This window comes from Rhipicephalus microplus, chromosome 8, assembly GCF_043290135.1.
Source record: "Rhipicephalus microplus isolate Deutch F79 chromosome 8, USDA_Rmic, whole genome shotgun sequence".
Classification (NCBI taxonomy): Eukaryota; Metazoa; Arthropoda; class Arachnida; order Ixodida; family Ixodidae; genus Rhipicephalus; species Rhipicephalus microplus.
In genome coordinates, this window is record NC_134707.1 from 47,528,588 (window position 1) to 47,554,765 (window position 26,178).

The 26,178-nt window shown below is 43.6% G+C and overlaps 1 protein-coding gene across 1 annotated transcript in view; it reads right to left on the reverse strand.

The window, feature by feature from the left end:
* Nucleotides 1-8,700: 8,700 nt before the first annotated feature.
* LOC119165391 (uncharacterized) overlaps nucleotides 8,701-26,178 on the reverse strand; it is a 53,034-nt gene continuing 35,556 nt past the window's right edge. The window contains exons 14-18 of the mRNA XM_037417571.2: nucleotides 19,325-19,580; nucleotides 17,343-17,466; nucleotides 16,325-16,613; nucleotides 13,667-13,757; nucleotides 8,701-8,880 (exon numbers count right to left, since the gene is read on the reverse strand). Of these exons, the coding sequence (XP_037273468.2) occupies nucleotides 8,752-8,880; nucleotides 13,667-13,757; nucleotides 16,325-16,613; nucleotides 17,343-17,466; nucleotides 19,325-19,580 (889 nt within the window). The 3' untranslated portion in view covers nucleotides 8,701-8,751. The remainder of the gene's footprint in view (nucleotides 8,881-13,666; nucleotides 13,758-16,324; nucleotides 16,614-17,342; nucleotides 17,467-19,324; nucleotides 19,581-26,178) is intronic.

The following is a 26,178-nucleotide window of genomic DNA, read 5'->3' on the forward strand; positions in this document are numbered from 1 at the left end:
TGGCTATTTCAATTTGCCTTTCTGAATAAAAATTTTCCTGTAGTTGTTCATCTTGTCCCTTCCCACTTTCACTGCTCTTCCAAAACTTAGCTTGATACGTGTGTGATCACTACCCAGACTTCTGGAGCCACCTTCATCTATGTGCATTCCCCTGAGCTTATCATACATCCTATGTGACATCAGTGCATAATCTATCGTCGACTTCAGCCTTCCTACCTCCCATGTTATTTGCCCTTCACACTTCTCGGTACTGTTGCAAATGATCAAATCAAGCCTTTACACATATCCATGATCATTTTGCCTGTCGGGTCAGTATACCCATCTATATCTTTTATGTGCGTTTTCATGTCTCCTAGTATAATTATCTCGCACTCTCTTCCTAACTCCTGAATGTCCTTTGATATACACTCTACCATTGCCTGGTTTTTCTCTCTGGCCTTTGCTCTCGTCCACAAGTACACGAAACCAAGGAGTGTCATTTGACCTGCCACTTTCCCTTTTAGCCATAAATGTTCCTTGCACTTCTGCTTGACCCTTTGCCAGTCTGTACTTTTATGAATGAATGCCCCAATACCACCTCCCTTTCTGCTGCCTTCTGTTCTATTACAATATTCCCACGCGTATTGTTCGGAGGTTGTTCCATGTCCCTGAGATGTGTTTCTACAAAACCGTATACCATCGGCCTCTCTTCCCTTAGCTGTTCTTCTATCTCTTCCCACTTCAGCCTGTTCCTACCACCCTGCATGTTAATATACCCTATGCCTGCATGGGCTCGGCGCTCGTGGCTACGTCTATTTATGCCCTGGACTCTACCTACCTTAGACATTGGTGCCACTTTGGAATCGTATCTGTTCATAACACCTGTCGAAGAGTCTCTCTGGTTGTTTTCCTCGTTAATAGCTATCCTGCACCCCGAAGGGCTCGCTTGCCCCCCAAAAAAGCTACTGCGTGTCCTGCAAGTCACCAACCCACCTCATGACCTAGCCGCCCATCGAAGTGAATTCTGTCTCGTTGAAAACCACCCCGCCTATGCACCTCTCTGTTTATTTCCACCACCTCAAAGCCTTTCTCTCGACTCATCCGTCATATCTCTTGGTTTGCGTTGACAACCGCTCTTTGCAGGTTGCTATCACGCACCGGTACTTCCGGTATAGTGCATATGACTACCTGTACCTTAGGAGAAGTGGCGCGCATGTCATCGACGCCTTTAGCCAGTGTGGCTGCTAGTCCTGTTGTATCTTAATTTAAGACATCGTTTAAACCGCCTGAAATTATCACGAGGTTTTGTCTATCAGCTGTAGTTTTGAGTTTTGCGCTCGCTTGCCTCGTGACTTCTTGAAGCTTGCGTCCTGGGAAAGCCCCTACTGCAACCCTCTTGTCACCTCTTACCCTCTCTTTGATGGCTTCTGTGCATCGATTTAGATTCGAGTCCCCGGCGATTATCACGTGCTGTGACTTTTCAGCTGGAGCGTCCTGCACCTGGGGGCTACTTGCACCTGTGACGCCGGCTGCTTTGTCCCCTCCCAGCCCCACCACTACCTCGCTGAAACTGGGCCTTGCGACAGTTGAACCGGCTAAACCTGTTTTTTCCAAACTTGCTAGCTCTTCCTTCTCCACCGTTCTGGTTGCTGATTCTCTAGTGTTCTCTCCGTAGGCCGATTCTTTGTTCAGCTTCGCTAGTGCTTCCTCGGTGGACTTCAGTCTTTCTCCCATTGCCATCGTTTTCTCTTGCTCTGTCGCCAACGCAGTCTCGAGCTCATCGATTCTCACCAGCAGTTCACTTTGGGCAACCATCATTTTCTCCATTTTTTCCTCGACCTCACATTGCCTACACTTCACGTCAGCCTCTTCTACGCTTGGGTCCACTTTCAAACCCACTCCACATCCTGAACACTTTGCAGTCTTTTTAACCATGTCTTTCTGACAGCCATTGTCCCTATACTCGATAATTACTAAACTCGAGCTGTGCACTACGAAAAAAAGAAAGTCTAAGCTCTACTACAAACATTTGCGTGTTCAATGTACGCGCACCTCCCCCACGGGCTGGCAAAAGAGAAAAACAACAAAAAAATTTCAAACACACACCCCCGCACTAACTAATAAATACCTGGTGACTGGCCCCCGAAAAAGCCGTACCATAAAATAAGTGCTACGAAGATTTCAACCGCTGCCTTATAATTATAAAGACAAGCTCAAAACATGCAAAAACACTTATCTGCGCAGTCGATCCGGAGCGCTCGAAAAACATGTCCATCCACCGTGACAGCCCGAACCTGCCTGAGCATTTCGAACAGCATTTCGAACGCTGCGCCATCTGTCGACCACTGCCACAGTTACATTTTTTTCTTGAAGCCTCTGAGAGCGCAAACACTTGCCGCGCGTTAGCCATTTCGGAGGTCACGTTTTTTTTTTCTTCTTGTTACTTGGAGAGGGCGCAGCATGCAGACCAAACTTTGTCTCCGTCGTGGCAGGTGTTCTGTGGTCACGTCGACCTCGTTTAGTTGTTTCGTCATAACGTTTGCTTATATTCTTTTTACGTGCGTACCACAAGTGTGACCCTTAGCCTGGATATAGTAGCATGGATATAGTCCACCACTAGCCCTTCAATGACAATGTTTTTATACGGCAACGACCATCCTAGCAGTGTATACGTACGTTACAACGCGGGTCTTGCGAGAGAAATAAGCGATGACCTCGCATCCGACGGTATTTTTCGTGACCTAGGACAGTGGCTGTTGGCGTCGTGGCAGCTCTCATACTTGAGTGGAGAAACTATCACTGCAGTGCGCAAGTTTACTCTAAATTTATAGAATGTTGTGCCTGCATACTTTTCTGCTTCAGATGCCTCTCGCGATTCGCCTCGCGTGTCAACTTGCAATCATAGTGCGTGCCACAATTTTGTTGTTAGCGCTGTGGCTGTGGTGGTTATTATTCTGGATTCGGAATACTCTTTTCACAAAGATGAGTGAGCGTTAGTACTTACTTGCTGTGCACAGCTGTTACTAGAAGTGCAATTTGTGTTGAGTTTCTCACGACAAAGGAGAATCATGGACGAGAAAGGCACACTGGTCGCATGCATAATTCCTTCCTACTTCTCAATGCTGGCATGGGCAATTCAAAACGAATGCGATTAAAAATTTGGTTTAACCTACAGAAGTCAATGGTTCACTTTTCACAAAAGTTTAGTTATGATGATGTTTCAAAAGTTTCTGATGGTTGTAATCTAGTCTGGCGAATAAACGCTCAGTGAAACTTCGCAGCCTGTTTCTCTTTGTGCTTTCACCTGCCGTGGTAGCATAGCCTTATTGGGTGTCGTGTCACTATGCTAGAGGACGCAGGTTCGACTTCCGGCCAAGGCGGCCATATTCGAATGGGGGTAAACTGCAAAGAACATCCATATGGTGGTAGTGGCACGTATAACTCTATCAATTGTATATGATTGTACTTTCACGCACGGACTGTAGAGTGGTATCAGGTTTCCTACAATGTTGAAAAAATAACTGTGATGCTTTTTTACGCGCCTCGTTGAATTCATGAGTGCTGTTGGTGCCGTGCGAAACTAAAAATGCGTGGGCTTACCAAGTATGTCGACACCGAAAAAATTCATTATTTTTTTTACTCTAAGGTAATTGATAAAGCAAGACTGCTTGGGAAGCAGAGCTCCTTGTATTGGTGACAAATTGGTAGTATGAAACAACACGAGACACACATGGAAGTGTGCGGAGCATCGTGCGAGTGCCTGACGATAAAAAAAGAGTGGCTTTTACTCTACACTACTAAAACAAAAGAAAACGTCACTCCTGCATTGCTCACAAAAATCTTAGGTAAAAGCAATCGCTCGCGACTGGCCGCGGCCGGCTATAGGCTTGGCGTGCACATGCGCGCGAGCAAGAGCCCCGTGATTGAGGAGAAACTTGAACGCTGAAGGAGGAACGTTGCTCCTTTGGACCTTGCCGCGAGAGGGCGCGACGGGTAAAGTGCCCGAAAGGAAGGAAGTCGCTGCGCCGAAGGAGGAACCGCGCCCGTTTCTCCATTCTCGCTTTCTTTTTTTTAGAGTGCGAGCAGTGATTAAGGGAAGGAAGCCTCAAGTGTCATACGTCGTTCCGCATGCTTGCCTAGCCTACAAATACCGTAAATACTTACACATACATCAAATGAAGAAACATATTGAGAAATCACAAGGAAAGCACACGAGAGCCTCAGCTCTACGTTTTCTGCAGATTTCGCTCTGTATGAACAGCAGTAAGCTTTTCGTGGTTGTTCCTGGCGGAATTACACTCGCTATAATATTACCGCAGTTAAGTCTCAAGCGTGATCCCCTCACATAAATGTACTTGGATGTGTTAAAATAAATTGACAAACTCACTGTCATTGATTATACTAGGAGTAGCGAGAAGCGAATCACTTTTTCCGCTGTCTTTCAAGGTAAGCTTTAGAGGCGGTAATAATATTGATTACACAATTGTTATCCCGGCAAAGTTTTTACACTTTGTGTTTTGCAGCCGATTTTGTATTTCCGCATATCTGATTTTCTCGTTCTGCCTCCTGGTGCATGCGAAGTTTTGGTTGTGCCTACAGCGACGGCTTTTCTCCATCCAGAAACCTTACGCAAAATGTTAGGAGCGTTCTCACCGTAACCACTGACGCAAACCTGCAGAACATAATAAACTATATGTTTAATAAATTTTATGTAGAGCAACCTAGTTAGTACGAATTATAAAGCGTTTTAAAGAGCGAAAGAACGAGCAGTTCTCACACAATGCGAATAGCATAACGAGAGGTTCGTCTGATGCTCCCACTCAATACAAAAGATTGTTTTTTTTTTTCAGTTAATGACTGTGCCACATACCCACTTCAGAAGTGATTTCTCATGATCGTCAGCCACTGCATGAACAGTTTGCACAGTTTCTCGCAATAGTTCATCGGACACCTCCCTTCTCAGAAGAATGACGAAAAATAACACAGCAAATGCAGGCCTACTAACCTAAAACATTTATTATTAATGCCGTAGTGGGCATCAAGCAAGTGGGCTTGCAGCAGTTACCCAATGAGTGTTTAGAAGAAAGGTCTGAAAAGCGGCTATTGTAGCTTTTGCTGTGACTATGCCTCGCCTTTGGCGCAGGCTTTTCGTTTTTTGCTTATTCTTTCTTTTTTTTCATTTTGTGACTATTTATGTGTATATCGCTATGTCTAGTTAATACTCTATCTTTATACATTTGTCTTTCTTTCCTTTCCTTCTCTCTATCCACATAAAGACACGAAAGTTTGATTTCTATTATAAGACCGACTGTGATCAACCCGTTCAAGTCAATATTGCAGCAATATGGCCTGAAGGCTATGAAAAAGGAACTACGTGTCCTCGCCCTTAATCAGGCTGTCTCAATCTGTGAGTAGTTGACGTACAAGAAGACGCATGTACATTGCCACTGCTTCAAAGTTTCCTTTTACGAGAGAACTTTTGCTCCATGGCACCTAGATTCTGCACTAGTTCGAGATCGCACGAAAGACGCCGTGCACCTATAAAGGAAAGAAGTTTGGTAAAATTCATTTGAACTGTGTGACTGGATAACTAGGCGATCCGATTCGCTTATACCCAATGTAAAAGTTTCTCACTTCGTTCACAAAACAAATGGCAGAGGTTTTAAACCACGAGTATGACAGCAAAACAAAATATAAATTCATTATTTGTAAAAGTCACAATTCTTGTGAAATGAAACATTCATTTATTAGCAGCGTGAGGCCACCTCGTAAATAGGCAGAAGCTTCACGTCGTGTTTGCTGAACCAATCATTTTGCCATGATGGTTCGCAATGTGATAAGTTGGCCCGACAGAACCTCTAGGTGGATTAGGTATTCCAAATACCCTTCACAGTGATCTTGTGAATATGATAGAGGTTATGATGCCCCATAATTTTAGTTCTGTCATCTAAATAATAATTGACAATTGCATCTATAACCCAGCGCTATGTTTATATGCCTTTCCGTACTAGCCCATATTTCTTTACCCACTGTTTTTTTACCTTTATGGTTTTGTAAACGGGGCGCTGGCCTTTGTCATGCCATTAGAAGCTTTTTTTTCTAGCCCCCGTAGCTTCATCCGTGGTTCTTGCCTTCCTGCTGTTGCTGAAATAAACAAGTCGTTGTTATAATATTATTATTATTAACGTCGTACGGTAAAATCAAGTTCATGGCGGTCACATTTACGATGGACGCAACGATAAGTTTTTAGCCTGCACGCTGAAGAATCCCTGAAGGCTAATACTGCCGCGTCCCTCATAATATTCCGGTTTTCTGACATTAAACCCCCTAATTATGTTTGCCCTGAAAAACGAGACTTGAAATGTTCAAAACTTTTTATAAAAAACCATCGGACCGCGTTCTTCCAAGAACACACTTTTTTCTCGTAATTCTTCTTACTCGGCCAGATAGCTTTGGTGCAAAGCTTTCGCTCTGGTTAAGTGCGGGGAGGCTAGCATGACATTATACCCGATGACCGTATGAAAATAGGAGCAAAATGTGAGAACATTCATCGATTGAAACTCATCTTCAAGGTAAATAACCTCAGATGATGCTCTGAATGATTCCTAAGGCCAAAATAAAACATGAAAGAAACTTCAGCGTTGCATACAGTAATTTTAGCATATCAGCCTATAAAACTTTTGATAATTTATTTTAAGCATAGAATATACCACAAGATATGTGCATGGCGCAACTTAAACACCATCTTATTCTCGCAAGACGTGTACTCTGGTGCTTCCTTCAACATGGAGACAGTCTTGATATATAATACTTCAGCAGACTGTGATGTTCGATGAGTTGCTGCATAGCTCAGTAAAAAGATATTTGTGGCACAACTCATACAAGCAAGAAAAAAAAGAGGAGACACGATATGGCGGCAGGCTTTCGCCTTGTTTATTAAAATATATTCCTTCTCTTACCAAATAGTAACCTCTTATTTACGTTCGTTGCCATTTCGCGTTATCTGAAAAAAAAATGAGTATACACTAGTGATAATGAGGGTGACCATTTGCGTTTTTGTAGCGACCATCAGCCATTTTTTTATTCAGACGCATACTTGCCCTCAAGGCATAGTATGTTGGTGTATATGTGTATCATATGTGCACCATGAAGCGGTGTCTTGTGCGATGTGTTCTCGTCCCTTCCCATCAGACGCGCAACTTCAGCTTGCTATTGTTGAAATTATTATTACATAAACCAACCATGATGGTCAAAATATCATTGTTCAACCAGGAACACGAACGTGTGCGTCTACTAGTTCATGTGTACTGAACAGCTATCACCGCGGAGCAATCGTCACAAGAAACACAATATCCTTATGAAGCCAACTCTGAACAGGGTGTGTTTAGTTAATGATTAACAGGAAGGCACACTCTAAGTGAAAAAGACCTTCTAGAATGCATTTTGCACGCGCTGAACGTTGCGCATAAATTTTTCACGCGAGAACAACCTACCTAGCAAATATTTTGCTTCATAACTTCTTTGGTGAATTACAACAGTCAATAATATACAGTACTCCCGAATAACAGTTTGAAAACTACAATACGGGATACCTACTCGTCTTGCTGTCCATCATTTCGGGTGTGTGCATCGCTTAATTGTCGAAGGGACCCGTGTCATTGAACTAATCGAGCCGGAGGTGCCCCACAAATATAAGCCGCTAAACGTGTCAGCTAAGAGAGTATTGGATCATTAGAGATTTTGCCGCAGATACGCCGACCAACCATCTCTATAGCGAAAAATGCAGCCGATGAATTTACCGCAATTTAGAAGTGCAAGATACATTAATAAGTGTACGGCGTTCGTTGGTGAAACCCTCCTCATACGACTACACCTGGTTTGCGAATTAGCCGTTTCACAACGGCCAGTTCAGGCATATATTCTTCATTGCATTTATTTAAATTTCAACCATTCACACGTGTCACATTCCGGTCGGAGCACCCTTGGTAACACGACTGTGACACTAATACAACAATCACCTATTTGTTCTTTTGATGTAATAGTGTCTTGTGCATCAATTTTGTGTTTTTAAAGTGTGTGTATTAGCGTTCGAAGTGTTATTTGATCATCGAGTCACTGCAGATGATGGTGCCAGCAGTCTGCTTGCTCTACTGACTTGATATGACCAACTCTATGCTGTGACCAAACAATGCGTATACATGACCTTGCAGAAAAAAATTGTTAGGGTATATGGCGGGCATATGGTAGTACGAAAGCTCCGTATAAGTGTGTTAAAGAACACTAGACCTCCCAGATAGAATCGTTTTTTTTACTGTAAAAGAAAGCAGTTTAAGCTGAGAATGACTGTTCCCATCCTGATAATCCGCATTATTAACCAGCGTCCAGGTCCTCCTGGATGCTTGGTAAAGTGTATGAGCGTAGACTATCAGGATGTTGAAACGCAACTCAAAAACAGGTATACATTATGCTCAACTGGAACACGCCACTAAGTCTAATCTCTGCACTTTTTTTCGCAATCATATAACGCATAAGTTTTCCTTACCCGTTGCTTTCACAGACAATTCTTTTCAAGTCATCCAACCTACTACAACTAATTTGTGATGGTGTCCAAGCTTATTTTTATAGAGCACGCATAAAGCTGAAAAGACATCTATGGTATTACCCAGAGTAATTGAAATACGTGGCTTTAATATTATACATTTTGAACTTATAGATGGCTTGTTCGAAAAATTCGATCCCCGTGAGTAGAATTGTGAGCCTGACAATGAGTAGTCATCCGGTGACAGCTTTCGTGACATTGCGGCCGCCAGTCGCCGTAAGAGTTGCGCTTTTCGTTGAGATGCCATGGTGCACAAAAGATGGCAGCACGGCGCAAGTGTCCCTCCGGTAGTTTCGGACTTCCTGGAAAGTGTAATTGATGGCAATCGTTACGGGCTGGTTTAGGGACACTGCTCCTTGGAGTGCCTGTCATGTGAAAAGTATTGAAGAGAAGCGAGTTTCCGACTGGTCGCAACAGTGACACTTGACACCATGCTTAGTCTTCGTTTACTGGGGACTGGCCATCACACCAAAAGCAAACACATCGTAAAACTACTTGTTTTGTAGAGTAAGAAGGGAAACATCGTAAACACCTCAAAGCAACCTAAACGTTTGTCCACATCAGTTCAAATGAATAGGATGGTTATTTTTATCTAGTGCACATACGTTGCGAAACTTACGCTCTTCGTCAATTTTTACGGAAATAGACATGGACTTTTTATAAACATACAAATGGCGAAAATCCTTCTTATTTTTCCTTCAGAAAGTGTAACTTTGGCCAGAACGCGTTGTGTTTTCATAGAAACATTATATTTTTTTAGGTAACAGGCTATGGTAACGCCAAGGTGAAGTAGTAAATTGGGTTAGTTGGAACATACTCATTACGATCAGCGTAAATAAAAAGAACACGAAAACACGAGGAATGAACGATACAAGCGAAGTCTGAAGCGAGATACAGGTGCGTGAGCCAGCCTTAAATCACTCTAGTAGATGTTAAGATTTTATATCTGCAGCATAAAAGATAACATGCTTGGGGGAGGGGGGGGGTTGGTCGATGATATTTTTAGTGCTTTCATTTACACTTACATATACAACGTTTATTTATTCATCGAATTTTTTGTCGTTAGATAACGCTTGTGCCGCACAATTCCTTGTGTTCCCTTTCTTTCTTGTTGTGATGAGGCCCCTATGTCGAAGAATACAAGGTATTTCTTAGCTATGTTATGATGGAAAGCGAAGTTCAGATACATTGTAAGACACACGAAGCTCAGGCAAAAAAAAATAAAGATGCTTCCACCTCCCTAAAGAGAACCGTGAGGAAATGCGAATGCATTACTTAGCGTCCATAATGACATTTTGCACCCGAGAACCCAGCGTTAGAAGAGTTATATTTTTTTTCATTCACTATACAGCCAATAGCGCCGTTCACCGCACTTGGCGTTTTTCTGTAGCTAACTCTAGTTTCTAACGAGCATGGTTCAAAAGGACTATCAAGTGAACAAAACAGCGTTCTCGGCTCAGCGTTTGCGCTTAGCAGCGGCTTCTAGAGCACACATTTCCGGATGTTCTCAAGGGGTAGGTGGTGGTGGTAGTGGTTAGAATGAAGAGGAAAAAGGCACCTAATTTCTGTCTGCCTTCAGGCGACACGGCGCAGTGCCTAATAGGGGTGGGGGAGGGAGGGATAAAAAGAATAGAAGGAAAATAGACGAAGAAGTAGACGGGCAAGCAACGGAAAAAAGAAGGAGATAGGAATGTGTGGATCCGGTCGAAGCAGTCCAAGGGCGGGGTGCCACAATGCGAGAGCTGCACGGCGTCAGGAGACCGCGGAGAGCGAACCAGTCGGCGGGAGCTACGCTGGCGTCGGAGATCGCGAGGGCACAACCGTCCAGCTTGAAATCCTGCGAGCGAATCCCAAGAGGCGCCCAGCCAGCGAATGGTCAAGAGTGAGGCGCGAGCGGAGGGGAAAGTCGTGCTCAGGGACTAGAAACGCCAGAGGAGGAGCGGCAAAACACTGCACCTACCCTCTTCTACACTCTTTCGCAGCACATGCTCCAGTTGCTAGGGGCGAGGATGAAAGCGCGCGCCGGCAGATGTTGCTATGGAAGAGGGAGTGAGAGCGGAAAGTGAGAGCAGTGCCGCGGACAACGGCGGATGCCTGACCTATCCCGACTAAGAAATTTATTCGCGTTTAAAATAAGGAACAGTTATACTCACAACAATTGAACAAGATACAACGAATAAAAATAAATCGAGTAGCGCTGAACTAAAAGTAGCACAAGGAATGAACCTGAGAAAATTTTCTGACACTTCCAAGAGAGCACCCCATGCAGAGAGGCATGTACAGTTCTCGGATATCTATACCTTCTGAAAAGCAAAGTTCATCATTTGGAGTATAATGAGCCACCAAGTGGCAGAAAGGTTTGCACTCTGAATTACTCAAGAGACTTGTCGCGGGTACATTGGAGCACTGGTGCCGTCTTGTACAGGCACCGATTTCGGGGTGAAAGAAAAGTGACCGCGGTTTTCCCTCTGCATTTATGCGCATCGCAAACCCATAAAAACAAATGCACATATTTTAACGCTTGTCTTTACAAAACGTTTATTACGCCGTTGAACATGCGAATACATCTATACATCGTGTGTTCAGAAAAAAAAAATGTGTTTAACGATTTAGAGTTTTGGGTACTGTACTAAGAGGGAGCAGAAATCCATCACACATGCACCCGGCACGTACGTTCATAAAGCCCACAGGTTGTGTTTATATTATATTGTTAACGCATTTGAACACTAAAAGCACTCTATTATGGCACAGCCTATCCTCAAAAGAGCGGTTAGAAGAAGTCGTTAACAATTTGGAGTACGGGGTACTCGACTGTGGGAGACGCCAAACGTCAAGTCAACGTATTAAGAAACATTTAGTCACAGGCGTCAGTAACATTTCAACAGAACATTTTCTTCTAAGACATATATTAACCATGATGACAAACCGACTTTATTTACATGAACGTGAACATGAGATGACGTGGAAAGATTATGTGTTTAGAATAAGTGGTTTACGATTGAGAGAACTGGGTACTCTACTATGGGAGAGCATAAAGCCATTCCGACACGTGGTTTGGAAAAAGTGGTTAATGATTTAGAGTACCTGGTACATTACTATGCAAGAGCTAAAAGCCGTCCCGTTAAAACAAGTTACATCGAAAGAATACTACTCATGTGTTTAGAAAAAATTTTAACAATTTCATGAACTTCTTACGTAACTATGGGAGAGCACCGAGCCGTCCATCTAGAAGAGCTCAACACCGTCGGCGGGGGGGGGGGGGGTAGAAAGTGTTTATTGATTTCGAGTACTTCGTACTCAACTGTGGGAGAGCACTGAGTCGTCCCACTCTTAACGGCTAGAAAGTGACTGTTGACACAAACGACCTTCTCACCATCTCTGGAGCGGAATTCTGAAGAGCACAGCTCGCTCAACTAACCCTGAAAAACCTCCGCAACTCATCCGTGTATATCTCAGAGGTCAGCAGCATTTTCTAATTTCTTCAAATGCGACCTGTGATTCAAAAAGCCCTTCAAAACAATATTTGTGTGCCAATCTTATCCTTTATGCAAGAGAGTACAATACGAAGAAAATTCTGCAAGTAATGCCGTTGATGTGTCAGTTAGGAGAGCGTGGAGCTGATTCATAGGAAGAGAAATCGGCCTAAGCTTGTTTGCTCTAGCCTGTTTCGCTGCCCAGGGAAAGGAGGACAAGAAGAAAAATAATCACTGCATATCCACTGGCTGAATGATGATGAGTGGAGTGAAACATCCATTAGTCCGTCCGCGCTTCCGTCCGTGCTTTCGTGCTTTCGTCCATCCGTAAGTTAATGTGTCTAGCCGTGCATCCGTCCATTCGTCCGCGCATCTTCCCGTGCGTCCGTCCATTCATCTGTGCATCCATTCATCCGTACATGCGTCCGCCTGTGCGTCCATCTGTCCGTCCATTCGTGCAGCTGTCTGTCCGCTCGTCCGTCTGGTTGTCTGTCTGTCTGTCCATGTGACAATCCACGCAACCGTCCGTGCATGCGCCTATGCGTCCGCCCGTTTGATCGTGCGCCCATCCAGCCGTCCATCCAGTGAACACTTCAAGTACCGTCATCTCACATCTTTTCATCATAGATTCGTCATTTAAAAGTACCGCCATCCAGCGAACATTTCAAAGACTGAACGAGGAATGAACTAGCTGGGTACCTACTACTACTACATACATCGTGGACGCACGACTCATGGCATAAGGAGCTTTGCCTCTAAACATTGGCCGCGCATCCATAGGTTGTACGGCAAACGTCGTTGAAAGACGATAGTCATGCGCCTGGAGGAAGGGAATAAAATGTTTATTCGATGTTCTGCACCAGAAAATCGGCAAATGAGATTGGAGCTACGTGAGACGGGAGCGCCATCTGGCAGCAATCTTGGAAAACCAAAGGCCAACCTCCAATGTAGCGAGCGCGCGGCATGTGTGCACAACATCGAAGACCATAATTTGTAGAACGCAATGCGATGGGCAGGTGCCACCACCGTATCGTCTTAGCAGACCGCAGGAAACACCCGTCTTACAGTGCATAGGGCTGCATTGTGAACGCAGTGTAATGAACGCCAAGTTCTTTAGAATCACATATGTATGTCTTCTATAGCATAAACAAAAACGCCACAAATATTGATGTGTTGAGGTTATGCCTCCGCTGCTCGCAATATATCCTTTTTAATCAACAATACGCACAAGTATATAAACGCCCAAACCAGATCAGTATTCGTAAGTGCTGCCGATGTGGTCGGATTTAAGTTATTTAGGGTGACACACAGACGAGCTGACCAACAGACCCAACATCGTTCTTGTGTAGAAGTATTGGAAGAAAGACTATCGTCTCTAAAAAAAACATGGGACCGATTCTCCCATGAAAATCACACAGCTGTATGAGTGCTTTTGAGTGCCGGAATAAATTTTCCTGCATGAACCCGCCCGGCCTGCTCTCTAATCAACTACATTGCCAAGTCAGACAAATGTTTACGTGTACTCGTATTCTCTAGGACAATTGAAATAGTGTTCTAAAGGAACCAATGCAGAAAGAAACGTTGAAAAGTCGTGAATTGCAGTTTATGACGTTACTTGCAAACTCCTGAGCCCAATGCGAACTTGTATATCTTTGCCGTCATCCGTGTAGCTCGCCCACGGCTGTCCGTTGACGAACGGTAGATTTCTGGAACAGAGCGAAGGGTCACTCACTCACCGGCTCACTCACTCACTCACTTAACTGCTTCAACATGTAACTGCTTGAACGCTGTCATGTGCTGATCGCATAGGGAATTCCAAATGAGATTTCAATAATGTCGTCGGAGCCTTTTTACTTTAAACATCTTTCTAGTCTCATTAGGTCGCAGTCTTCAGTACTTTTATCTTCATCAATATCATCACCATTACCATCATCATCATCATCATCATCATCATCATCATCATCAGCCTGACTACACCCACTGCAGTGCAAATATCTCTCCTATGTGCCGCCAGTCAACTTGGTCTTGTGCTTGTTGCTGCCACTTTGTATCCGCAAACCAACTTATCTCCTATGCCGACCCTCTATATAAATTTCCGTCTCCCGTACACCCACATGCCTTCTCTTAGAATCCAGCCTGTGATCCTTATTGACCAGCAATTATCTTGCCTTCGTGATACGTGCCCTGCTCATGATCATTTCTTCTTCTTCATTTCGACTATGATGTCCTTAGTACTCGTTTGTTTCCTGACACACTCTGCTCTCTTCTTGTGTCTTAGGATTACACCTACCATTTTTCATTCTAGTGCTTGCTGCGTCGTCCTCGACTTAAGTTGAACACTCTTTGTGATCCTTCAGGTTTCCGCTGCGACGGTAAATACTGCTTGCACTTGTAGCATTTACCAAACGTTATATACACCACGACCTACTGAAACTCCTGGCCTGCTAATGTAACCGGTTTTCTACGAGAGCGCACGCGCCAGCTCTCGTTTAAACTACCGCGTTTTTAACATTTCAGTAACTTGTTTGTATGGTTCGGCCCTTACAACGACGTTGGCATGAGAACGCAGATACTCAGTGACTTCCTGCTAGAACAGATTCTTTATTCCAAACTTCGACAGAGGCTAAGTAATCACTGTGTAAGGAGGTTCATCGGGTGAGCCTAACGAGCAGGGCGTAGATTGGAAATAGACACAGGGTGAGGAAGACGGTGCTGCTTCAGCGCCGATCTGCGGGTGTGTTCCTCTCGTTTTCATCATCGTTTTCTTCTATTGTCTTCATACATGCATTACAATGGTGTACTGATTCCTTAAGGTCTAAAGCCGTAGACGTTTTTTTTTATGTAGAACTGCGTACATGTGGACAAGCCCATATAGGCGTCAGTATAAAGGCTTAGCATTCTGAAATGACTAAGATCTTTATTTTTGGGGTAATTTTTATTTCTGAGTTATATAAATAGTTACTTATTTAGATCAATATGCACTGGCTGAAACGTCACCGCGATCACTCCAAATACGACAGTGATCAGCCACCCACTAGCACCACACTGCTTGTATTCTTCCTCTCCAGCGGCAAAATGAATGAACGAGAACAATTGTGCTAGAGTATAGACAATCGTGCAGGACAGGGGTTGCAGTAGGTCGTCTTTGCCACCCCCAATGAAAGCTGGTGCTCAGGGAGGGTCAGTAACTCGAGTAGAAAAGAACCTCTGTCCAGCAGTGCTTCACAGATGTTTATCATACATAGGGGTTGAGTAATATAAGACATCAAATCAGTTACCCGTGTACACTTGAGTGATTTAAACAGATTCTGCTTCAGCAGAATTGGGGAGACTAGTAAAATAAAGGCGTAAATAATAGACTGAAGTGAACCTGCTGCGACTCCTAACCGTGAAGGATAGCTCAGGCTGGACTACCGTTACGGCTGCCAGAAACTGTGCCTCACTACCAAGCTTCATTATTATTGGGCACCATTTGATCGTTTGTATTGCTCTACCTTTCTTTCTGGAATCTTTTCCTGGGAGACTGGACAACTTCCTTCTCTTCATAGGCTTTCACTGAATACTTAAAACTCGTGCATATAGTGTCAATAGCTTCTTGATTCATGTGCAGCAAGCCAAGATGGGAGGCCATGCTGCACAGCGAAGTCTCAAAATCAAATCCTGACCATCTGATAAGCCCACGATAAGACACGCAGGCTAGGCCTGTCGGTGCTCCAGTGGGAAGGGTCAGGTGGGCGCGCGAGACACACTCCCATACGTCGGTAATGGGCCTCAATAATGTTGCTCTCTTATTCACGTGGTTCATTTGTGCATCTTTTTCTTTTTCACGAATTGAACGTTTTAACAACGAAGATGTTTTTATTCGAGTATTTCATGTCCGATGTTGCCGTAAATTGTAAACGGCTATGTGCCAGTGAAAGCGGTCCTCCCACTATGAACACCACTCACTAATCCTTCGAATCACCGCAAGGCCCATGGCTACACCTGCCACTCCTCCATCGTTATTCAAACACTTCATTTGCAATTCATTTCCATTTCACCCTACTTCATTCAAAAGCACTTCTGTCAAGAAGCGAGGACTTTTCAAAGTAAGCAGCTTCGTAGTTTTACCACTGTCCGCCAAGGGAAGCTGTCTGAAGTTTTTTTTTTCGTCAACTACTTTTTTTTATCTAGTCACTGCCTGAATCCACTCTTGCACAGCCCTGTCGCCCTCCTGCCGTGCTTCTCAAGAGACACTAGTGCATTTCATCACTATACTGCAAAAAGGTCTCACCCCGTCGTAGCGAACGTCGACAACATGTCGATCATCCTCCGACTGAGGTCCTTCTCCTGGGCGTTAGCCACTTGCGAACCGTCCAGGGGACGGCCGAACATGAAGTCAAGGTCCGAGAAACGCGCCGCCCCCGTTGTGTCGTTGAAGAGGGCGAAGGTGGCCTGGTAATCAAACACGTAACCGAACACCAGGTTGCGTGCCTGGGTCGAGAGTTCGCGTCCCAGGCGCAACAGCGGGCACGTGTAGAACAGGTCACCCAGCAGTTCGTACGCCCAGGAGAGGCCAGTCACTGTAAGTGCGCATATCGCGTTCAAGGGAGAAAGTTATTAAGCCCAACTTCTGAAACTCAAGGAACACTCGCACATTCACTCTCTTTCACAAACAGACACCACACAGAGCGCTTTGCGTGGTGTGTGTTTCTTGTGTAGAAGCGAATGTTAATGTGTCACTGCTTTATGGGTTTCAAAAGTTGCGCTAAATAACTTACAATATGACGAGCTATTGACTATTCCAACAACCAGCTTTAACAAGGAGTGAAGTTTCTCGATAAAAGCTGCAAGCACTGGTCAAAAAGCCAGGCTACCCTACTTTCTGTGCTAGTCAGTGCCGAGTATGCAGTGCCTCTGAAGCAGCTGCACTTTAGTGAAGGTACACGCATGGTCATTGGCGCTTCAATTACAGAGAAGTTAAGGTTTAGATATACGCGTTCTTTTTATTTTTGATTTTAGAGAGCAAGCTTAAGGTGCGGTGGTCACACTTGGCTTAAAAGCAGGGGGAAGGGGGGGGGGACAGAAATACTTTCTAGATGTCGACAGTTGCTTTAAAACAATGCTTCATCTTGAGTGTTTTTGCTCTATTGTTTCGGCAGTATTGTAACCCTGCTGAGCTCATCGATACGATACACGTTTCTTCAAGGCTCATATACGTCAACATATTTTGCGTGGAAGTCGTTCACAGACAGTCGGCTGTTACGTCGTATTACGCCGAAAACTAAGACACAAGAAGGTTCTCGAATTACCATTTTCAGATGGCATGATCACATTCTGGAAGGCATCGACGACCTCGCTAGCGTTCGTGATGTGGTATATCATATCTAGGAATGTGCGAACTACGTACTCCATGTCTGCATTGGGCGGCGAAGTCTGCAAGAAAGCAAAGAAATATCAGAATACAAACTTGTTTTCACACGGCTGACAAAAGTGTTCTAATGACATCGTCACATAATAATCTCCATCTTTTTTGCTGACTCCCGCAGAAACTTTGAGCAGAGAAGTGCTTCCTCTATTGCGGCTAAGAGAGGGGTTTTGAAAAAAAAATTTAAAATGACATCTAGCCAAGCTTTCATTGGACAAAGGATTGAAATGACGCATCCTATTAACGAGATCTGGTGAATTTGAAAGCATATGATCTCCAATAAATACTTCCTAGATAAGATCACCCATGAATGCAATTTTGCACGTGTTGTTGTGCTTTCAAGCCAACGAAGAGACTAATAAATAAGCAGAAAAGAACTGCAACAAACAAATAGGTACTTACCAGAAAGCATTTGAAAAACTAATGCAGCTAGGGGTCCCCAAGACGTATGCTGGTAGAAGCATTGATCTTACAGATTGCCAGCAAGAGATAAATGCTGATACTCTTTCGTTTGTGCGTTCATACGGGAGGTGTACAAACCTAGAGGCTTAAAAAGATTGTTCAGTTTAAATGGAGGACAACGCAGCAAGCGATGGATAAGAAAATGATAGGTGTAACCTTCAGAAACAAGATACGGAGTGGGTCAGGAAACAAACCGGGGTTAGGCATAACATAGCTGCAATAAAGAAGAAGCAATAGACATGGGCCGGGCACGTATTGCGTAGGCAGGGTAACCGCTGGTCATTAAGGGTAACTGACTGGATATCCAGAATAGGCGAACGCGTGGGGGGCAACAAATTTAGACGGGCCGATGGGATTAAAAAGTTCGCAGAAGGAACACGGCAGGAAAAAGCAAAAGACCTGGTTGATTGGCGCATCATGGGAAATGCCTTAGACCAGCAGTGGGCGTATAAGGTTTTTAATGATGGTGATAACGATGTTTTAAGTACAATTCACTTGGCAGTTATCACTTGTACAGTTGTGATTATCTTCGGTTTCTCTCCTGTGAAGAGCTTTTGTATCGGCTAGTTCTCAACGCTGGATGATAAGATTGAAGACAGGGATGCCCACGTCGTCCTTGGTTTTGTACTTCGAACGTTGTAGAGCTTGGAACGTTCAAGCTTTGATCACTTGTTACAGTTCTCTACAACTTTTTGCATTGTGCATTAGTTCATGGAAATGTAGGGATTGCATTAGTCAAGCTTATCACAGCACCACTGAGAGGAATATCTGCTTATTCGTCTCCGTTCGCAGTTTACCCAGTGTCTAAACGGAAAAGCCATAAAATGGGTATTAGCGCACGGTACTTCTTTACACCCTGGAGCCTACTTTTATTTGAGACTGTTTGGTATTGCGTTTTGAGTGATCGACCGTCTTCAACTTGGTTAGACAGTGCATGTTTGCTGGCTCATGACATTGCACGGGAAATTTAACTAATACAAATATACCGTCTCGTGACATCCTAATTCTTCCCTCAGGCTTACGCACAGGAGGGGCAGAAATAGGTCGGTGGTTGCGAAGCTTTTTTGGGGGGATTGCCAAGTATGCTTCCTAGATATATCCGTCGTACTTACGCTGTGATCGTATAAAGAAGGCAGTTACAAGCACGCGCCTTCTTTACGCGAATTGTAACCGAAGTTTCTTGATCTTGAGGTCGAGGAACTCTTTGCTTGCCACCTTAATGCTCATAACGCCAGGGACAAATACAACCCTGTGTAGAAAGCAAGTCATTGATGATATTCATTTCGCTATATATGGCGAAGTGTGCCTTCTTTTGGAGTCAACTTAGCGTATGGGAAAGGGGAGCCAGTTCACGCACTTGATCCCACTCTTATATGAAAAAGTGTGCCAGAGGAGACACCGTACTCTTATTAGGTAGTCGAGAAGGTGGGTGCCTTCGTTGCTGACGGTGCCCAGCAGAAACCGCCGGCCTGTGACGCCCGAAGCGTCATGGACGCCGGGGTGGGCACTGGCCGAAGGTCCGAAGTAATGCACCACCTCGCTGGTGGCGCGAATGATCTCGCGAGAAGGGACGGTCCTCATGCAGTGGAGCATCTCGACCGTGCCGCCGATGGAGCATTTCAGCAGGGATGGCAGCTCGTGAGACTTGTCGTCGAAATACCTATGGGATAGTAAGGTGGCCAATATGTAAGCCGCTTTCTTCTCACACTTACTGTCATATATCTGCGGTCAAAAACATTGAACAGAATGGCGCTGGCTGTATTACAATCATAAGAGTGCAAATATTTGGGTAAGTTAAAGGTCCAGTATATTTTCTAATTTTTGAAATTTGCTCGGAGTGCAGCGCTGTTCCTCAGCCGCCTTTTGTTACTTCACGGTGACGTGGAGGAAAACCCTGGACCAATGAATAAGCCCCAGGAAGAAAAATTGAATTTCGTGTCCGATGCTATTAAGCGCCTAGAAAACAACAACGCTACCTTGCTGGAATCCGTAAATAAGGTTTTATTAATACATGCTGCTATTCAAAACGATGTCGAACAGCTCAAAACTCGGGTGCAGGCTATCGAATCTAAAATGCAAAACAACAATAAAAGCGTAATTCTACCAACCCACGATCATTTTTCTACATTACAAGACAAAATCGACGACCTGGAAAATAGATCTCGGCGTTCCAATGTTCTTTTCTTTGACGTAGATGATAAAGAACCATCTGAAACGTGGGATGCAACTGAAGGTCTCGTTAGAGACTTTTGCGCGTCAAAGTTAGGCATAACAGTAGATTCCGTTGCCCGAGCTCATAGATTAGGTCGTTTTGTAAGGGACAAAAAGAGACCCATTATAGCCAAGTTTTTCAACGATAGGGAAATCGAAGCAATTTTGAACAAAGGACCTAAACTAAAAAACACGCCCTTCAGCATCTCGCGCGATTACTCGGTGCCCGTTCGCGACAAGCGTCGAAAGCTTGCCCAGTTCAAGAGATCTGTAGCCAAGGAGGGTGACCGTTGCCGCCTGGTATTCACTAAGCTGTTCGTGAATGACGACATCTACGTGTGGGACACTGTAAATGAATGCGCTGTCCGATTAAAATCTCGTGAAAACGCACCCGCGGCGGAAACCCCCGTAAACGACACGTGCAAATGACGTGGCTCTCCCCCGAGAATTGAGTGTTCTTCGCCTCTCGTACCCCGCCCGATAGTCAAACATTTTCCATTCTTGTTTACAAATATCCGTAGTGTTCTTTCTAAAACTGTCCCTCTTTCTTCACTGATAGACTCGTTGTCAGCATCAGTAGTAATATTAACCGAAACATGGCTTAATGACACTGTTAGTGATAACAATATCTTTGTTTGTGCATCTGAATTCAACTTTTTTCGTTACGATCGAAAGCACCGAAGGGGCGGTGGTGTCCTCCTTGCCGTCAAGAATGATCTTGTTGTTACCCCCATCTCAGTATGTTCTTTTCTGGAATGTGCCTTTGTTTCCTTGAAGTGTGCTGGTAGCCATGTTATAATTGCTGTTTTTTACCGTCCCCCCGATATGGGCTGCACGTTTTCGGATGAATTTTCTCGTGTTTTGGGCGATATTCACACCCGTTTTCCGAACGCTGTACTTATCATTTTCGGTGATTTCAATTTTCCTGCCATTAACTGGAGTGCCCTTACTGTTCCACCAAGTGATGTTGAAGCGCACAAATTTTTGCAAAGTTGCCTGGACTTTTCTTTAACTCAACTCATCAATTTTCCTACACGCTGCTCAGCGACAAGTTCAAATACCCTTGACCTAATTTTAAGAAATGAATCCGATGTTTGCTCGAACATTAATATTTTTGATGGTCTTTCCGACCATGCGATTATTACCGGAAACTTGATTCGCCCACTGGTCGAAAGAATAGCAACTAACAAATCGATTAGGTGCTCTAACAGAGGTAACTTTGATAGTATAAATAATGAATTGTCTGCCTTTTACGAAGAATTTATACATGGTCACCTCCAGCGCATCATTCAAGAAAACTGGTTGCTGTTAATAAATAAACCTACTGGTCTCATCAATAAATTCATACCTGTCATCACCGTGAAAACCCGAAGCACGGTTCCTTGGTTTACTCAGCAGCTCCGACGGTTGAACAACAACAAAAAAACGTTTAAATAAACAGGCCGTCCAAAAGGATACCTTTAACTCTTGGACGAAATACAAAAAATGCGATAAAGAATATCAGTCGCCTTTGAAATCTACTCGCCGCCATTTCTTTAACCATGATTTATCATCTATACTTGCGAATAATCCACGCAGATTCTGGCGCGTTGTTAACCCCAAATGTTATCCTGATATAGTCCTAAGCAATAACAATGTCGTTTCAGTTCCCACACTCAATGCGCAGATGTCTTAAACCAGGCGTTTTCCTCAGTTTTTACCAGAGAAGACGTTTCATCCGCTCCCATATTGCATAATTTCAGCAGCACAGTCATGCCGGAGATTGTTATCAGTGAGGCCGGTGTTCTGTCCCTTTTACAGAAACTAAAAATTTCTTCCACCTTGGATAATATAGGCTTAAATAATAAAATCCTGAAATCTATATCATTCAGTATCACCCCCTTCTTATGCGCTCTGTTTTCACAGTCTTTGTCTACCGGAACTCTACCCCAAGATTGGCTATCAGCTAAAGTCGTCCCCCTCTTCAAATCAGGTGAACATTCCTCACCGCTAAATTACAGGCCCATTTCCTTAACTAGTACCATTTGCAAACTCATGGAGCATATCATACACACTCAAGTAATAAACTATCTCGAACGTCACAATATCATTTTCAATTTTCAGCACGGTTTTCGCAAGGGATTTTCATGCGACACCCAACTTGCCGGTTTTGTTCACGACCTTCATAAATCCATGGATGCTGGTTGCCAGGTCGACGCCATTTTCTTGGATTTCGCTAAAGCTTTTGACCGCGTTCCTCACCACAGATTACTACTAAAGCTAGAACAACTTAACATTCACCCTATAGTTCTTGCATGGATAAAAGCTTTTCTTTCCTCCAGGTCTCAATTCACCTTTGCTATGAATTTTTATTCTTCCTCTTTACCGGTAACATCTGGTATACCCCAAGGCAGTGTTCTTGGTCTTCTACTCTTCTTCGTTTACATTAACGATCTACCGAATTCTTCATCTTCACACGTTCGACTTTTCGCGGACGACTGCGCAATATACCGTAACATTTCTTCTGATTCTGACCGCTTCGCTTTGCAATCTGACCTTAACAAAATTAATCATTGGTGTTCAACTTGGCTTATGTCGTTAAATGTTTCTAAAACAAAGTGCATGTCCTTTATTAACGCTGCTACAGGTTTTCCTAGTCAATACTCGTTGAATAATATGACACTTGAGTTAACATCTACCTACAAGTACCTCGGTCTCCACTTTCAATCGAATCTATCTTGGCACCATCATATAGAAGTCACTCTTGCAGCTGCTAACCGGTCTCTCGAGTTCCTGAAACGAAATCTTAAACAGGCTCCATCGCAGTTAAAAAAACTTGCTTTTACCAGTTTAATTCGCCCTAAAATAGAATATGCCAGTGCCATTTGGGATCCTCATCAAGCCTACATCGTATCAAATATTGAATCTTTGCAAAACCGAGCTGCTCGTTTCATTCACTCAGATTATTCTACTTATTCCAGCGTAACTAACTTAAAAAACCGTGCTGAGCTAGAGGATTTGGCCATTCGTCGGAAATATGCACGCCTATCACTTTTCCACAAACTTTATAATCACCCATCATTACATGACAGTTTCTTTGAGCCCGCCTGTTCCATCTTCCCCCGCCGTGATCATCCTAACAAAGTCAAACGCCCGCTATCTCGCACACTTCGTTTCGCTCAGTCATTCATCCCGCGCACTATTATTGAGTGGAACAGTTTGCCTGCACATATTGCCACCGAGAAAGACTCGGTAAAGTTTTCAGAGCTCATGCGCACTACGCTGACTAACTAAATATTTTTTGCTTTTGTAGTTTTGTTTTCTTTCGTTCTTTAACTATTGTATAACGCCATGCAATTGCTGCCCGTATTCATGGTTTGTGCTTTGTTGCGGTTGTCAGGTTGCACTGTATCTTGCTGTACTGCTTTTTTTCTGTTTTGTTGTATTGGCCCCATGTATTGTATTTCTGACCCCATGTATTGTATTCCTCATGTATTTCTGTATGTTGTATTGGCAAACCATGTTGTATTGGCCCCCCCCCCCTATGTAATACCCTCTTCTAGAGGGCCTTTAGGGGTAACCTGAATAAATAAATAAATAAGAAAGTACGACGACCACAAATACATTGCTTGTCTGTGTTTCTTGTCATTGTCTTTTCTTTTCTGTTAGATACTATACTGCGGCCATGTTCACAATGACATGAGTGACCCTGGTTGTAGAAAGGTTGCATGTGGAACAGTTTGAGAAGCACAATAGTACAAAAAAGCACCCCGATGGAATAAAGGGGGGTATGCGACTGCTAACCCACATTCCTTGTGCTTTAGTTTATTATGCAAACAAAAAATGATGCTGCATGACACGCGATTCAATAACACAATCATGTGTCCTCGGAACACCCTATTTGAATGACATTTTCTGAATTTTCAACCACAATAACGTTTTCGCAGCGTTTTTTCAGGTATATAAATGGGCGTTTTTCTTGCATTGAGTGCTCTACATGTGTTTCCTTCAGTGACGCTAAAAGCATTACATGTTGCGTAGTGGCAAGACGTACCGACGTCAACTACTATGTATCTGGACTGTATGGTCAGCTCTTCAAAAAAATTAAGGTGGCGCGACCTTCTACCTAAAAATACTGATATGAACCAGTGCGCTGACACATACCGAACACGATTTGAGGTTTGGTATTACTTCTACAGATAAGCCGCCTATTGCAGCTACGTTAATGTCTGTGAACTAAAGAATGTGTGGATCTTCAATTCGACCTGCTCCGTCACTCTGCGCGCGGTACAACACTGCGACTACAGCTACGACGAGGGTTCCCACGTAATTTTCACACTGCCCTGGTTTGAAGAAACTGCTTCATGTAGAGGGCTCCTTAAAAAGTCTTCGTCGTAAGACACGCACAATGTTCGAGCATTTGATTTCTTTTGCCTCAGTCGAAACACGTGCAGAGTGGATGGTATTTACCACGGAATAGCGCCTCCAGAAGAGGAAAAAACGTAGGGCAGCTCAGAAGAGGAAAAAACGTAGTGATGCGAAGACTGAGATGACAGCGGTGATACGGCCTTCCCGTCATGTTCGCCCATACCTAATTTTTTCGCTGACTCGCTCAATTTCTGCCTTTTCTTAGCATGGAATAAATATTCAAATTACTGTTTCTCGCTCTATATCTGAGTTCCAATATTTCTTTTCTTGCTCACGAGTATATTTCTTATATATCGTGGAACTTATCTTGGAAAACTCGTATTGATGACATTGCTACCAAGGCCACTGGCCCATTAGGATACTTTCGTTGGAAGTTTTGTCTAGCTCTATCATCACTAGAACTACTACTGTACGCAACTTTCGTTCGTCCAAAGCTTCGTTATGCATCGTCAGTGGGGGACAGCGGATATGAGAACCACCGAAAACTACAGAAAAAATACAAAATCACTCAGTCCATTTGATTCTCAACAACTACCAAAGAACTGCCAGTGCTGGAAAAAAATTGACACCTTTCACCGCTATCACACCGCAAAAAACTCTTTCGAATTTGTCTCTTCAATCAAATATACTACCACAACCCATATTTACATTCTATAATCATTCATCCACCACCATTTATTTCATCGTGCATAGACCGTTGCCATATTATAAACATTTCACACAGTAACACCGTTGGCTTTTCATATTGATTTCCCCCAAAACAACAAGGGATTGAAACAACCTATCTGCAACACTCACAAGCATAACCAGCACAAAAAACTTCAAAATCACTCTTCATAGTTTCATCTCAAACTAACATCAGTGTTTGTTTTACACCTTTGATGGTTATATATGTTTTTTGCTATACTTCTAGAAATTTCGTTTTCAAAAAGTGTTACTTTCGCGCATCAAGCTTTTTACCATTATCACGTTTTTTACCATTGTTAGCGTTAGGTTTTTACCTCTAGGCAGTTCCTTGAGTGTATGTATATTCAACGAGCTCTTATTCTAGCACACCCGAGAGAATTAGGTGTTTTGATTGCTGCAATTATACTTACGCCTGCTTTTGCCTTTGTTTTGTGACTCACAATTGTTAGGTGCCATCGCGATATTTTCTACCTATATTGTGTACCTATAATCAAGCAGTTATATACCAACTTTTTCCCCTCCCCTCTGCAATGTACGTTGTTACCTTGAGGGTATTTGAAATTAAAAAAAAAATTCTGCTTTGTTTGATTCTCTTTCGCTCCATCTTTTTCTTTCTGCCTTCGGTGTTGTCTGTTACACTACGAATAGCACGTTTTACTGTCTACTCTTCTCATTTTTCTCTTCCTCATTCCTAAACTTGTCCTCTCTCTCAATCCCACTTACCACTCTTTTGATATATAGTAGTACACGCTGCCTTCCTTTGGATGGTGAACGCATGGGTTCAAATGCCGCCTCGCGAAGACATCTTTAAGTATTTAAGTGTTTCTTGAGAAACTTGAACTCAGAAATTATGGTCTTTCTCTCTGTCACTCACGCGTCTCAGCCGCCTGGCCAAAGGTTAGGCAAGTGCTGAACGACCAGCCATGTTTTACTCGTGGCTGCGTTCATACTTA